The 15,062-nt window shown below is 40.1% G+C and overlaps 1 protein-coding gene across 3 annotated transcripts in view; it reads right to left on the minus strand.

The window, feature by feature from the left end:
• The window catches only part of SMC1B (structural maintenance of chromosomes 1B), a 90,502-nt gene that overhangs the window by 20,627 nt on the left and 54,813 nt on the right, over nt 1-15,062 (minus strand). For all 3 annotated transcript variants that reach the window (XM_012449465.3, XM_012449464.3, XM_064368207.1), the window contains 3 exons: nt 5,819-5,956; nt 5,135-5,251; nt 3,687-3,793 (listed from right to left, as the gene is read on the minus strand). In XM_012449465.3, the coding sequence (XP_012304888.1) occupies nt 3,687-3,793; nt 5,135-5,251; nt 5,819-5,956 (362 nt within the window). The remainder of the gene's footprint in view (nt 1-3,686; nt 3,794-5,134; nt 5,252-5,818; nt 5,957-15,062) is intronic.

A 15,062-nucleotide genomic window follows, 5' to 3' on the forward strand; every position in this document is an offset into this window, starting at 1 on the left:
TATTTGTCAGTTTTCCTTCAAACAGGCCCCTCTGCTGCAGGTCTCCTGGAGTTTGCTGGAGGTCCACTCCAGACCCTGTTTGCTTATCACCAGTGGAGGCTGCAGAACAGCAAACATTGCTGCCTGTTCCTTTCTCTGGAAGCTTCGTCCCAGAGGGGCACCTGCCAGATGCTGGGAGGTGTCTCTCAATCAGGAGACACGGGGGTTAGGGACTCACTTGAGGCAGTCTGACTCTGAGCAGAGCTGGAATGCTGTGCTGGGAGATCCGCTGCTTTCTTCAGAGCTGTCAGGCAGGGATGTCTAAATCTGCTGAAGCTGCATCCACAGTTGCCCCTTCCCCCAGGTACTCTGTCCCAGGAAGATGGGGGTTTTATCTATAAGCCCCTGACTGGAGCTGCTGCCTTTTTTTCTCAGAGAGGAGGAATCTAGAGAGGCAGTCTTAGCCATAGTGGCCTTGCTGAGCTGTGATGGGCTCTGCCCAGTTTGATCTTCCAGGCAGCTTTGTTTACACTGTGAAGGTAAAACTGCCTCCTTAAGCCTCATCAATGGCAGATGCCCCTCCCACCACCAAGCTTGAGCATCCCCAAGGCAACCTCAGACTTCTGTGCTGGCAGCGAGAATTTCAAGCCAGTGGATCTTAGCTTGCTGGGCTCTGTGGGGGTGGGATCTGCCAGATCAGATGACTTGGCTCCCTGGCTTCAGCCCCCTTTCAAGGAGAGTGAACAGTTCTCACTGGCATTCCAGGCACCACTGGGGTATGAAAAAACAACTCTTGCAGCTAGCTCAGTGTCTGCCCAAACAGCCATCCAGTTTTGTGCTTGAAACCCAGAGCCTTGGTGGTGTACACACTGGAGGGAATCTCCTGGTTTGCGAGTTGCAAAGACTGGGAAAAGCGCAGTGTCTGGGCCGGAATGCATCGTCCCTCATGGCACAGTCCCTCAAGACTTAGATCCTCAGGGCTTTCCTTGGCTAGGAGAGGGAGGTCCCCAACCCCTTGCACTTCTCAGGTGAGGCGACACCGCATCCTGCTTCAGCTTGCCCTCTGTGGGCTGAACCCACCGTCCAACCAGTCCCAGTGAGATGAACTGGGTACCTCAGTTGGAAATGCAGAAATTACCCACCTTCTGCAGTGATCTCGCTGCAAGCTGCAGACCAGAGCTATTCCTGTTCAGCCATCTTGCCAGCAATCCACAAATACTTCTTAGATTTGCTCTTCTGAGATATTCTGAGATAATTTTCTATATCTTTTAGGCATTCTTCATTCCTTTCATTCTTTTTTCTCTTTTCCTATAGCTGTCTTGAAGCTCACTGATTGTTTCCTCTGCTTCAGCCTTTCTGCTGTTGACAGCCTCTAATGAATTTTCCAGTTCAGCAAATGTATTTCTCAGTTCCAGCATTTTAATTTCTTTGTTAAGCTTCTCTGATAAATTTCTGAGTTGCTTTTCTGTTATTTTGGAGATCACTGAGTTTCCTTAAAACTTCTATTTTGAGTTCTTGATCAGAGAGCTTGCCTACTAGTCTCACTAGGCTCAGTTAATGGCTCCTTGCTTTGTCTGTTTTGGGAGGTCACAGTTCCCTGTTTGCTATTGTTTTTTGTGGATGTATGTCTTAACATTAAAGGATTATCTGTCTGGCTTTTTTTTTTTTTTAAATTGGTTATGTTTGCTTAGAAATTTATTTGCAATATACCTCTTAGGTACCTTTTTATTTTCCCCCTGTGATAGGGTCACTGCCTACTTGTTGGCACCAGATGATGCCTTAAGCTCAGGTTTGTTTGGCTCGAGCAAACTTTGGAGCATTGCTTACCTTGCACGGGGGAAGTCCCAAAGGGGATACCCTGACAGTTTGGAAAGGCTGGCTACAGGCTAGAGCCCAGGGGACCTATGGAACATACCTCCTACTGGTTGGCACTGCTGAACAGCCACTCTGATATGGTGTCTCCTTTGACTAAGTAACACAGCAGCGTTTCCTGGACTGGGGATGGTAGTTTTGCTTCCCTGCTTTGTCTCTGTCTGTCTTCAGGAATTTTTTCCCCTTCAGGTACTCGTGATGCTTCCTATGGGCTGAGGCAGGGAGGTCCCCTGCCAGGGAACCCATGGTGAGGAAGCTGCTTGTCCACCTTGATCTCACTCTTTCCAGGGTAGTAACCATGACTCAGGGGAAATTTTTGTGCACACATGGTGCCTGATATATTGGGAGAAGACCACACAGATATAAAAGCCCAACTCTCTTACTATCTGCAAGATTTTTCACTTCTCTGTGGCTTCAGGAACTGTCTCATTCTTGTTTTTTAATTCTGGGATATTGCTGATGACAATCTCAGCACTGTGTATTGTTTTGGTTTTCTCTAGGGGGCAGTGAAGCCAGATTGCTTCTATTCTACCATTTTGGTGATATCACTGCCAAATTTGTATACTTCATTTTTCTTGTCTAACTTTATTGACTAGTATCTCTAGAAGAATATTAAATACTAGTGATACCAAGTATCTCTCATTTCTGACATTACTAGGAAGTGAAACCATGAAACCACAATGCTGATTTCTCAGATGTATTTTTTCATATCATAGATATCTTAAGTATTCACATCCTAAGAATATTCAATCAAGAATGAATGTTGAATTTTGTCAAGTGTTTCTTCATAATCCTTAGTTAATCATATGATTTTTCTTCTGTGATCCTTAATATGGTTAATTACAATAGATTTCCTAATACAGAACCATCCTTATAGTTCTGATATAAAGCCCACTAGATAATGATACTTTATTTTGTTGTTGTACTGCTGATTTGCATTTAACCTTGTTTTACTTGGTTATTTGTAGGTGAGATTGATTTACAGTTTCTTATTGTATATGTAACATTTCTGAATTTTGGAATCAATTCTTTTTTTTTTTGGAGATGAAGTTTTGCTGTTTCCAAGGCAGGAGTGCAATGGCGCGATCTCAGCTTACTGCAAACTCTGCCTCCCAGGTTCAAGCAAGATTCTCCTGTCTCAGCCTACCAAGTAGCTGAGATGACAGGCATCCACCACCACACCTGGCTAATTTTTATATTTTTAGTAGAGACGGGGTTTCACCATGTTGGCCAGACTTATCTTGAACTCCTGACCTCAGGTGATCTGCCCACCTTGGCTTCCCAAAGTGCTGGGATTACAGGTATCAGCCACCATGCCCAGCCTGAAACAGTCTTAATATTGAACATCTGTTTAAAAATTAAACAATGAAGTTACATGTACCTTTAAAGTTTGCTGGGATAATTCACCTGTGAAGCTATATGTACCTGGTGCATTTGGCAATGGGATAAGTAGGAAGCCTTTTTACTTTCTCTTCCTATTGTAACTGGCCATCTTAGAATTTTCTATCTTGTTTGAGATAATTTTTGGTAATATATTATTTCTTGAAAATGACCAATTTCATCTACATATATCAATATTTACAGACAAGCAAATTATTGTCTTATTATTTTAATAACCAGTATGTGTGTAATTATGCCCCTATTCTCTTATTCTCTGTATTTGTACTTTCTCTAAAAAATTATGGAACAAAAAAATTAGATCTCTTCTTAAGAATATACATTTTTACTAGCTATTTCTTCATGAAATGAAACTTAGGCATAATTCCTCTAAATTATGAAATAATAGCTATTTTTATACAGATGTAAGCTTCTTACCAACATTTTTATAAAAATACCTTTTTTGATCAATTTCTTGTTGCTGTTTAACATGTTTGTTCTCAAATTCACGAATATTTTCCACGCCAATTTCTTCACAGAAGTGTTGGAAAATATCATCTTCTACCTTTTAAATTATTTTAAAACAACTGATGTAATAAGCAATTTTAAGAAATATATCATCTTAAATATAAGTTTTTCCCTCCAAGATTTTCCTGAATTAGGCCAAAAACTAATCCCACCAAGCATTACTGTATTGTGAAAAGCCAGTACTTTCTCCTCCTTTAATTCCATAAATTATGCCCATCTACTTTCAAATTTCTTATTGAAAAAAACTAAGAAAGCTCATAACTGGGCTTATTAAGTGTTTTGGCTTTATGAGTATTTAGTATAAAAGTGGAAGAATTCCATTTACTTTAGACCCACCAAAATATTCTACACAAATAAAGAAAAGATTTTTTATGTATGAGTAACACAATAGCATCTTTGCCAGTATAATAACAAGTGGAATGCGGCATAGAATTAAGAATGAAAAAGATTTGGGAAAACTAGAATGGGGAAATTCAACAAAGTAAAATTTAACCTCAATGTTTTAAAGCTCTGATTTTTTATGTATAATTATAGGATGAGAGAAATCTATTTTAAGAATAGGACATTTTAAACATGCTTAGATTTTAGTTAAATATACATTAAATATGAATGTGATATGATTAATGCAGTAGTAAGTTACAATTAGATGACTAGATAATCCAAATCATGGAAAGTTACAGTTACATACATAAAGCCCCACAGTATGCTGTACTGGTCAGATAATATCTTTACATCATGCTCTGTTCTGAGGCATTGACAAACATCCAGAGGATGGTCTTAAATACATGGTAATGTGAAATAAGTAAAGAAATTAGGGATATTTAACCTGGAAGAGAGATAACTAATTAGGAAGTAACATAAGTGTGATTCCAAATCATGTGATAAAGGTCAGGCCTAAAGGCAATGGGTAGAATTAAATCAGAAAGTTTCTGTCCCTTCTTAAGCAGAAGCTAGATGACCAAATTTTTATTGTCCTAGAGCCAAGTACTGTGCCTGCTACAGAATAGGTGTTCTTTTAAAAAATACTACTGAATGAATAAATAACCTTAAAAGATAAACTGAATGACAGTTCCTTCCCTCACAGTATTAGGGAAGTGGAAGAAAAGAAAGAGACTATAATTTTTTTACAATGGGCAAGGAGGGGCTGGAGTGCAGAGGACAGGAGGCACAGGTCATTGTCTCTTTAAGTGAGTAATAGAGGTTATCAAAAAAAACAAAATAATTAATTTGGCAAACCAATAAAACTTAGCTTACAACATTGTTGTTTCTGGTAGGGCACTGTTACCTGTCAACCTTTGCTTTAGCATAAAAAGCCCTAAATCTAGAATCTGGTCTATAACTATATATACCATTTATGTATAAATATAACGCTCTTGACCTTATCTATTTTTTCTTGAAATTCTTTAATTCGTCGTTGTCGTTCTTTGATTCCTTCACTCAACATAATACACTGAGATTCAGTATTTAGTAGTTCACTTTGTAGCTGAGATTGTTCCTAATAACAAAAGAGAAAAATTTTTTTAGCATGACTGTTTTAGCTTTATATAGTGAAGCCAAAAATGTGATAGGTGTCTTTTAGAATAAAAGAAGAATCTTTAAGATGAATTCAGCTGGATAAAAGATTAAATACCTCAGAAAATAATTAAGGGACTATAATATAATCTCGATCATAGGATAAAGTATCTAAAATTGGCCAGGTGTGGTGGCTCACGCCTATAATCCCAGCACTTTGGATCACCTGAGCTCAGGAGTTTGAGACCAGCCTGGCCAACATGATGAAACGCTGTCTCTACTAAAAATACAAAAATTAGCTGGGCATGGTGGCACATGCCTGTAATCCCAGCTGCTCAGGAGGCTGAGGCAGGAGAATCACTTGAATCTAGGAGACAGAGGTTGCAGCGAGCAGAGATAGAGCTACTGCACTCCAGCCTGGGTGACAGAGTGAGACTGTCTCGAAAAAAATAAAAGTATCTAAAAATTACATGGAGCTATATAAATCTAATTCCTGAAATTCTATGTTCTGGGTCAAATGCCCATCATATTTTATGTAAGTCTAAATTACCTGGTAAAAAGCAACAAGATGCTTCTTTTTAATTGTCTCTAGTTCACTTTGTGAATATTTGAGTCGTGTTTGAGTTCCCTGTACCAGAGTCTGTATTTGTTTCAAATCTGTTTCTTTGCGGAGTGTCTTCATTAAATCCTAAAAAGAAATAAAAATATAAGAATATTTTATGATAGAAAAGCACTTTCACTTTTCAAAGTGCTTTCATATGTAGTAATTCACTGATTTTTACTTACCACCACAACCACACTTTACCTCTCTTTCTTTTGTTAAGAGACTAGGCAATTAAGTACTTTAGCGATCTGGAGTAACCAAAATGCCATGCAGCTTCCTCAAAAAAAAAGTAACAATGCTTAACAGGAAAGAATTACAAATGGAAAATGAAGAGGGGTGTGTGTACATCTAACACACATTAATGACATAAATAGGGTCATATAATTGCCTTGTTTTTAGTGCATCTTTATATTGTGGCTTGCCTCCTTCATTCCCTTCTTCCTTCACTCACCTTATTACTCAACCAAATTGACTCCCTAGTACATGTTCTTCTGTATTCTTACTCTAAGTCCTTCTGATATATATGTATATATATTCAACTATGTATGTTGGTTGTTTTTTTTTTTTTTTTGAGACGGAGTTTTTGCTCTTGTCGCCCAGGCTGGAGTGCAATGGCGTGATCTCAGCTCACCACAACCTCCACCTCCCAGGTTCAAGCCATTCTCCTGCCTTAGCCTCCCAAGTAGCTGGGGTTAAAGGCATGTGCCACCACGCCCGGTTAATTTTGTATTTTTAGTAGAGACAGGGTTTCTCCGTGTTGGTCAAGCTGGTCTTGAACTCCTGACCTCAGCCTCCCAAAATGCTGGGATTACAGGTGTGAGCCACTGCACCCAGACTATATATTGGTTTCTTAACGCTTGTTTCGTGTAAACCATAAGTAAAATTCTAAGCCCACCCCCTGACCATCTGAATGGAACCCTTCTCTCTCTCAGCAAGGGCATTTCAAGTTAACCTGAAAAACTGGTTGAGGCCATGACAGGAAGAAGTGGTTAGACATGCCTCCCTGTATCCTCTCTCTTTTGGAATTCAGGAAAAGCCAAGCAGCATTAAACATTAACACAGACCTTAAGTCTGACAAACATTTTCTGCCAGGTGCAGTGGCTCATGCCTGTAATCCCAGCACTTTGGGAGGCCAAGAAGGGCAGATCACTTGAGCCCAGGAGTTTGAGACCAGCCTGGGCAACATGGTGAAAACCTGTCTCTACAAAAAAAAGAAGAAATTAGCCAGATGGTGGTACCTGCCTGTAGTCCCAGCTACTTGGGAGGCTGAGGTGGAAGGATCGCTTGAGGCTGGGAGGTGAAGGTGGCAGTGAACCAAGAATACGCCACTGCACTCCAGTCTAGATAACAGAGAAAGACTCAGTCTCAAAAAAAAAACAAAAAAAAAAACGCACTTTGGGAGGCCGAGGCGGGTGGATCACCAGGTCAAGAGATCGAGACCATCCTGGTCAACATGGTGAAACCCCGTCTCTACTAAAAATACAAAAAATTAGCTGGGCATGGTGGCGCATGCCTGTAATCCCAGCTACTCAGGAGGCTGAGGCAGGAGAATTGCCTGAACCCAGGAGGCGGAGGTTGCGGTGAGCCGAGATCGCGCCATTGCACTCCAGCCTGGGTAACAAAAGCGAAACTCCATCTCAAAAAAAAAAAAAAAGGAAAAAGAAACATTTTCAATCTATTCTCTCTGAAGCCTGCTACTGGAGGCTTCATCTGCATGATAAAACTTTGGTCTCCACAACCACTTATCATAACACAGACATTCCTTTCTATTGATAATAAACCAACCAATTGCCAATCAGAAAATTTTTATATGTACATATAACCTGGAAGCCCCCACTTCAAGCTGTCCCATCTTTCTGGACAGAACCAATGTACATCTTACATGTATTTGACTGATGTCTCATGTCTCCTTTAGGGAGACATTTTAATGTATAAAACTGGGCTGTGCCCCATTCACCTTGCACACATGTTCTCAGGATGTCCTGAGGGCTTTGTCACAGGCCATTGGTCACTCATATTTGGTTCAGAATAACTCTTCAAATAAATTACAGGATTTCTTTTTGTTAACAATTGCAAATTCAGAATCATATGAAATGTGCTTTTCTTGCCTTGCTTTTCTCATTCAGTTACTCACAAAAGTCAACTGATTAAGCTCTAAATTAATTCTTTTACTGGCTGCATATTATTCCAGAGTCTGACTGTATCAAAGCTATCCAACTATTCTCTTAACAATGGACATTCTCTTACCACATTTTTGTCACCACAAATAATGCTACAATGACATTGTAGTAGACCCTCTGACCAACTGAATGTAGACACTCAAGCATGGACTCTATGCATGGCAAGTGTTTTATTGCCATGCATAGATTCCTCAGGGTGAGATTGATGGGTCAAAGGTATTCATGTTTTTCTTTTAATAGCTGATATGAATTACTTGCCAAAGCTATAATAATTCCAATCTCTATAATATATGAGTACTCTTTTCCTTACATCTCTATCAGCAATAAGTTATATACACACATATATATATATATATATATATATATATATATATACACATACACTTTTTCAAGTCTTATTGATAGATATCATCTTAATTTGTATTCCTCTGAGGACTATATTCTGTATTGAACATTTCGTCATGTTTACTGGCCATATGGATTTCTTCTTTCAGTGAACTGTCTGATCCTATCATTTGCCCTTCTGTTTCTATCATGTCTTTGCCATGTCAATTTGTAAAGAGTTCTTTAATAGGACAGAACCTATGATCTTTATTTAAAACTTAAAAAAAAATACGAAGTATACAAAGGCTTTTATCTTCATTTAAAAATTATTTTACAGTAAAGTTTTTTTATTCATCTGAAATTTTTTTAAAAATCCTGTTTGGATATTTTTATATACATCATAATGTAAACCAAAAACAAAATTCTAAGCCCCACAACTAACTGAATGAACCCCTCCCCCTCCTCTTGGCCAAGGGCATTCCAGAGTTAACCTGAGTTCAGGCCATGATGGGAATGGGTGGTCAGACATGCCTCATTATACCCTCCTCCCGTTGGAATTCAGGCACAGCTGACCAGCATTACCATTAAAAGAAACCTTAGACTATTCTCTCTAAAACCTGCTAGAGGCTGCATCTGTATAATAAAAATCTTGGTCTCCACAACCACTCCCTCCCATTGACTCCAGGTCTTTAGATAAACTCAACCAACTGCGGAGCAGAAACTCTGAATCTACCTGTAACTTGGAAGTGCTTTCTCCAATCCCCAGCTCCCAGTTCTACTGCCTTTCCAGACCTAAAAGGTACTTCTGACATGTATTGATTGATGTCTTGAGTGGCCTAAAACATTTAAAACCAAGCTGTAGCTCGGTGACTTGGGGCACATGTTCTCAGGACCTCCTGAGGCCGTGTCACGGGCATGTCCTTAACCTTGACAAAATAAACTTCTAAATCGACTGAGACCTGCCTCAGATACTTTTGGTTTACAATAAGATGGGCACAAAATTACTTGCTCCAGATATGCCAATACCATTTATTACTCTATCCTTTTCTCACTGAACTGAAACATCATCTTTGCTGAACATTAAATTGTTAAGTATACTGGGCTCTATTTCTAGAATTCCTGTTGTTTCACTAATCTGTCCATTCCTATGCCAATACTATATTAACTTGATTACAGTGGTTTTTCAGAGTATTCTGCATACTTAAGGAAAGTCCTACTTCATTCTCTTTTGTCAGTTTTCTTTTGTCTCAGGAAATTCTTCATTTGTAACAGTCAGAAGATCATTTTAGCAATAAAAACTTCCCAGTAGTATTTTAATTAAAACTGCATTGAGCCGGGCGCAGTGGCTCATGCCTGTAATCCCAGCACTTTGGCAGGCCAAGGCGGGTGGATCACAAGGTCAGAAGTTCAAGACCAGCCTGGCCAAGATGGTGAAACCTTGTCTATACTAAAAATACAAAAAAATTAGCTGGGCACGGTAGCAGGTGCCTGTAATCCTAGTTACTCAGGAGGCTGAGGCAGGAGAATTGCTTAAACCCAGGTGGCAGAGATTGCTGTGAGCCAAGAACGTGCCACTGCACTCCAGCCTGGGTGATAGAGCGAGACTCCGTCTCAAAACAACAACAACAACAACAACAACAACAACACCTGCATTCAATTTATGTATTAGAAGACTTCTGACCTATTGATATAGTGTGTTTTTCCTTTCAGTTGTTTTATGTCTTTCAGTAAGATTTAGTTTTCTGTAAATTTCATTTTCTGTGTGCCATCATATAAACACACACACAGACACAGACACATGGCCTCACGTTTATTCCTATCATAAACAGAATACTTTTTTCCATTTCTAGATGCTTTTTTGAGACAGTGTCTTATTCTGTAGCCCAGGCTAGAGGGCAGTGATGCAATCACTGCTAACTATAACCTTTACCTCTCCGGATCAAGCAATCCTCCTGCCTCAGCCTCCAGAGTAGCCAAGACTACAAGCACAAGCCATCATGCCTGGCTAATTTTTGCATTTTTTGTAGAGACAGGGTCTCCCTATGTTCCCTGGGCTGGTCTCCAACTCCTGGGCTCAAGTGATCCTCCTGCCTTGGACTCCCAAAGTACTGGGATTATAGGCATGAGCCAGCATGCCTGATCTAGATGCTTCTTGATAGTATAGAAAAAAACGACAGATTTTTATTTATGTAGCCTTCCTATTATCTTACTAAACGTAGTAGCTTTTAAACAGCAATTTATCAGCAAAGTTATTTTTCTCGTCAGATTTATATTAATTATTTCATTTTGTGTCTAACTGCACTTGTAACTTCTGTGAAAGGAAAATAAACTGTGGGGCTCCAAAGTCACTAAACGAAAAAGTGAAGCTGGGAACTGGTTAGAGCAAACCTGCCTCCCATTCTATTCAAGTCACCCCTCTGCTCACAGAGATAAATGCATATCTGACTGCCCCCTTTGGAGAAGCTAATCAGAAACTCAAAAGAATGCAACCATCTGTATCTTACCTACATATGACCTGGAACCCCCCTTCCTCACTTCAAGCTGGCCTGTGAAAAATGAAACAACTGAGAATTCCTCTTCAAAAGCTTTCCACTTAGCTTATTAAGAATAAAGAGTAGACAGTAGCTTCTTTTAAAAATTAATTTACCCCCAAACCTTTGCTGATCAGTTATAAGGAAGTGTCTTCTGTGCTCTTGATTCTTACATTCTAGCTCAGATATTTGCCCTGACATCTCTGGACAAGCCTAGGCAAGTCTTAGATAATTTCCTCCTATTCCTTATTTGGAAGTGTTTTCACCTTTCTCAGCATTCCACAAGTTACTTCCTCTTTTCCCTTTGTTCTCCTCTGCCTTTACCTATTTAGGAGAGTTTTAAGTTGTTAGCTAACTGAGTGTAGCCTAGTGAGGTCCAATTGCAGCCAATGGAATCAGGGCACAGCAGTAGGGGCCAGATGCATTAGATAGAAATATGCCTGCTTTTTCTTTTCCTTTTTTTTTGAGATGGAGTTTTCCTCTTGTTGCCTGGGCGTGAGTGCAATGGCACGATCTCAGCTCACTGCAACCTCTGCCTCCCTGGTTCAAGCGATTCTTCTGCCTCAGCCTCCCAAGTAATTGGGATTACAAGCATGCACCACCATGCCTGGCTAATTTTGTATTTTCAGTAGAGATGGGGTTTCTCCATGTTGGCCAGGCTGGTCTCAAACTCCCAACCTCAGGTGATCTGCCTGCCTTGGCCTCCCAAAGTGCTGGGATTACAGGCGTGAGCCACCACACCCAGACATGCCTGCTTTTTCTTTGTTCATTGCACTCTTGTGGCAAGACTGCTGTGAGCGGTGCCCTTTCTGCAGAAAGTAGAATTGCCTAGAGAAAATTTATCTTTGAGTGCTACTTCTTTTGCAGCACTAAAAATTTACATGTAACACTGCCTTTGCTTCAAGTTGTGTCGCCTTTTCCAGACTGAACTAATGTTCATCTTACATATGCTGACTGATGTCTCATGTCTCCCTAAAATGTATAAAACCAAACTGCTCTGACCACCTTCAGCACATGTTGTCAGGCCCTCCTGAGACTGTGTCACAGGTGTGCATCCTCAGCTTTGGCAAAATAAACTTTCTAAATTAACTGAGACCTATTTCAGATATTCAGGGTTCACATTTTGGTAAACATGGAGGGATTCTGAGTGGAGATTCCCCTGATCTTTGACAAACCTTCTGCTGGTGCTAACTTTATGGTTCAAATCAGTAGGAGAATTTGCCTATATCTGGAAGCATCCCCTTTGGCAAATCCCTATTCTCCCTTTAGATCTGGGTCAAGATTTTGCTGTATAACTCCCCCACCATTTTTTTTGGAATTTTAGTTGCTTCTAACAAGGAAGGGATTTCCTGCTTCCATGACAATGGAAGGCAGGTAACTCATTTATGGAGTCTGAGCTCACTGTTGGCAGGGAAGACGAGTTTGAGATTTCCTGCTTCCAGGATGGTAGAAAGCAGTTTTCAGCCTGAGACCCACCACTAGGTAAGTAACTGAATTGGGGTTTTGTCTTGGCTAAAGTTTAACAACCAGCTGATCTTAATTTCTCATTACCATTAGAGCACTCAGTGATCATATTGTTGGGGCTTTTTTGTTGTTTGCTCTGGTCTTTCTCTCATTAGATTTGACTAACTCTACCTGATTAGGTCAAATCCAAGAGAGAATTCCAAATTATGGGTAACAGGAACTCTCTAATTTGGCTAAAATTCCTCGAAGCTGCAAGAAAGAGAGAGAAAAAAAAAAACTATGCACTTGGTTTTTGTTTGCTACCTGTCTTTAAAAAACAAAAACAAATGTTCTTTCATTTACTTTTTTTCCACCCTATACCTCTTTCCCCCTTTACCATATGCAGTACCAAAAAATCTACAGAAGGCTTCTAATGACTTGAATCTCTTTGAAGAACTCAGAACAGAGGCACCCCTCACCCCTTTTCGGGTGTTGTTTTCTTTGTGGAGTTTCAAGAGTCATAGGCAGATTCGTCTTAGGTCTAAAGCTCTGTTTTCCTGTATTGCATGACCTGACCTCTTTGGCTTTGGAGGTATCAGAGATTACCTTGTATTGTAAGAGGATTTGACCTTGGCATGTATAATGGCAGATGAGAGCTACAAGGTAGGGGTGGCTGGGCAGTTTAGAGGAAGTGGTCATGACTATTGTTTTCTCTCCTAGAAAGTTGTTGCTTAAGGATCCTAATTCTAGTGCAGAGATGCATTCTAAAGGGTCGTCTCTATTGCTTTTTCTCCCAAAATTAATCTTGATTCAGCTTGCCTGTGTATATTTGCATGAGGAACTGAACTGTTGTTTCCATAGATATGTGAGAGACTGAATTTTCTCAGCTCTGAAGAGAAAGGGCATTGGCTCCTCCCAGCCAAGAGGTGCCCCGGGTGACTGGGGGCCTCGTGGGAGTGTCTGGTGGGCTGACCCCCGCAACATGCAGTGGCCCTACAGGAATGTCTCCAACAAAAATTAATTTTAAAAACAGCTCATCTAGGAAATGCACATAGGGTAGATCACCTGGGGTTTTAAGCCCTCTCAGAGGTCACAGACCTCTGGAGAGAGGATCTGAGACACTTAAGAGGGTGGAAATGACTCAATGGTGACACACTATGGAGTCCTGCCCACAAGCAGCACACATTGATACACCACACGAAAACTTTAAGCTGCAGCTCACTTCCCCCTTTCAAGAAAAAAAGTGGGGAACAATCTAAGAATGAGGAGAAAACAAGAATACCCCCTTTGAGCATTTCATAGGCTTTATGGCACTTCTGCTTGGCCAGAGTTTATGTAAAATGGAAGTATCATGGTCTTTGTGCACATTTACATTAAGAAAAAAGAACTGTTAAGGTTGACCTGCAAACTATAGAGTTCTTAAGTTTTCCTTTTTTCTCTATTTTCTTTTCTGCTTGCTTTAAGTCTGCTGTTATTTTTCTATTAAGATAAAAACCACTGTTTGGATTCAACAGGTTTTTTGTTTGCAAACTGCTGAATTTGTATTTATCTCATGACTAAAGTTGTAGACTAAAAGCTATAGAATCTTTGTGTATGTGTGTATATTTAAAAGGCTTTTATAAGGCCGGGCGCAGTGGCTCACACCTATAATCCCAGCACTTTGGGAGGCCAAGGCGGGCGGATCACGAGGTCAAGAGATCGAGACCATCCTGGTCAACAAAGTGAAACCCCGTCTCTACTAAAAATACAAAAATTAGCTGGGCATGGTGGCGCACGCCTGTAGTCCCAGCTACTCGGGAGGCTGAGGCAGGAGAATTGCTTGAACCCAGGAGGCGGAGGTTGCGGTGAGCCAAGATCGCGCCATTGCACTCCAGTCTGGTTAACAAGAGCGAAACTCCGTCTCAAAAAAAATAAATAAAAATAAAAATAAAAGGCCTATATAATTTCTATAATTTTAATTTGCAATTAAATCCATTTTAATTTCCCACTAGCACACCAGACCTTTTCTCTCTGTATTTTATGATGTAAATTTTGCCATTTGATTTTCACCTGAGCTGTTTCCTTTAATGTGCAAATTTAAGGCAATTTAGCTGACAACTGCCTAGGGTAGTGAAACAAGATATCAAGAATTTGAAAGTCTAAGATAGTTGAAAAAAAAAGGCTTTTTATGAAACTGTAGGCTGGACGCGGTGGCTCACGCCTGTAATCCCAGCACTTTGGGAGGCCGAGGTGGGTGGATCACGAGGTCAAGAGATCGCGACCATCCTGGTCAACATGGTGAAACCCCGTCTCTACTAAAAATACAAAAAATTAGCTGGGCACGGTGGCGCGTGCCTGTAATCCCAGCTATTCAGGAGGCTGAGGCAGGAGAATTGCCTGAACCTAGGAAGCGGAGGTTGCGGTGAGCTGAGATTGCGCTGTTGCACTCCAGCCTGGGTAACAAGAGTGAAACTCCGTCTCAAAAAAAAAAAAAAAAGAAACTGTAAAAGATACTTCTATTGGTATGCCTAATATGTCTATGCATTTATGCGTACACAATGTTTCACTACTAAAAATATACAAAAGAGCTCTAATTAAATGGCTTAAGAAAATAAAAGCACTTGAATCAAATACTTTATCAGGAAAAAAGACTAGTCAAATGCTTTTTCAAGTTGACATAGGTAAAATCTTTAATAAATAAGCTAGCTTTAAAATTTTTGGTAAAGAAATATT

This window comes from Aotus nancymaae, unplaced genomic scaffold (genome assembly GCF_030222135.1).
Source record: "Aotus nancymaae isolate 86718 unplaced genomic scaffold, 86718_ANA_hifiasm-v0.15.2.pri h1tg000076l, whole genome shotgun sequence".
In the NCBI taxonomy this organism is placed as follows: Eukaryota; Metazoa; Chordata; class Mammalia; order Primates; family Aotidae; genus Aotus; species Aotus nancymaae.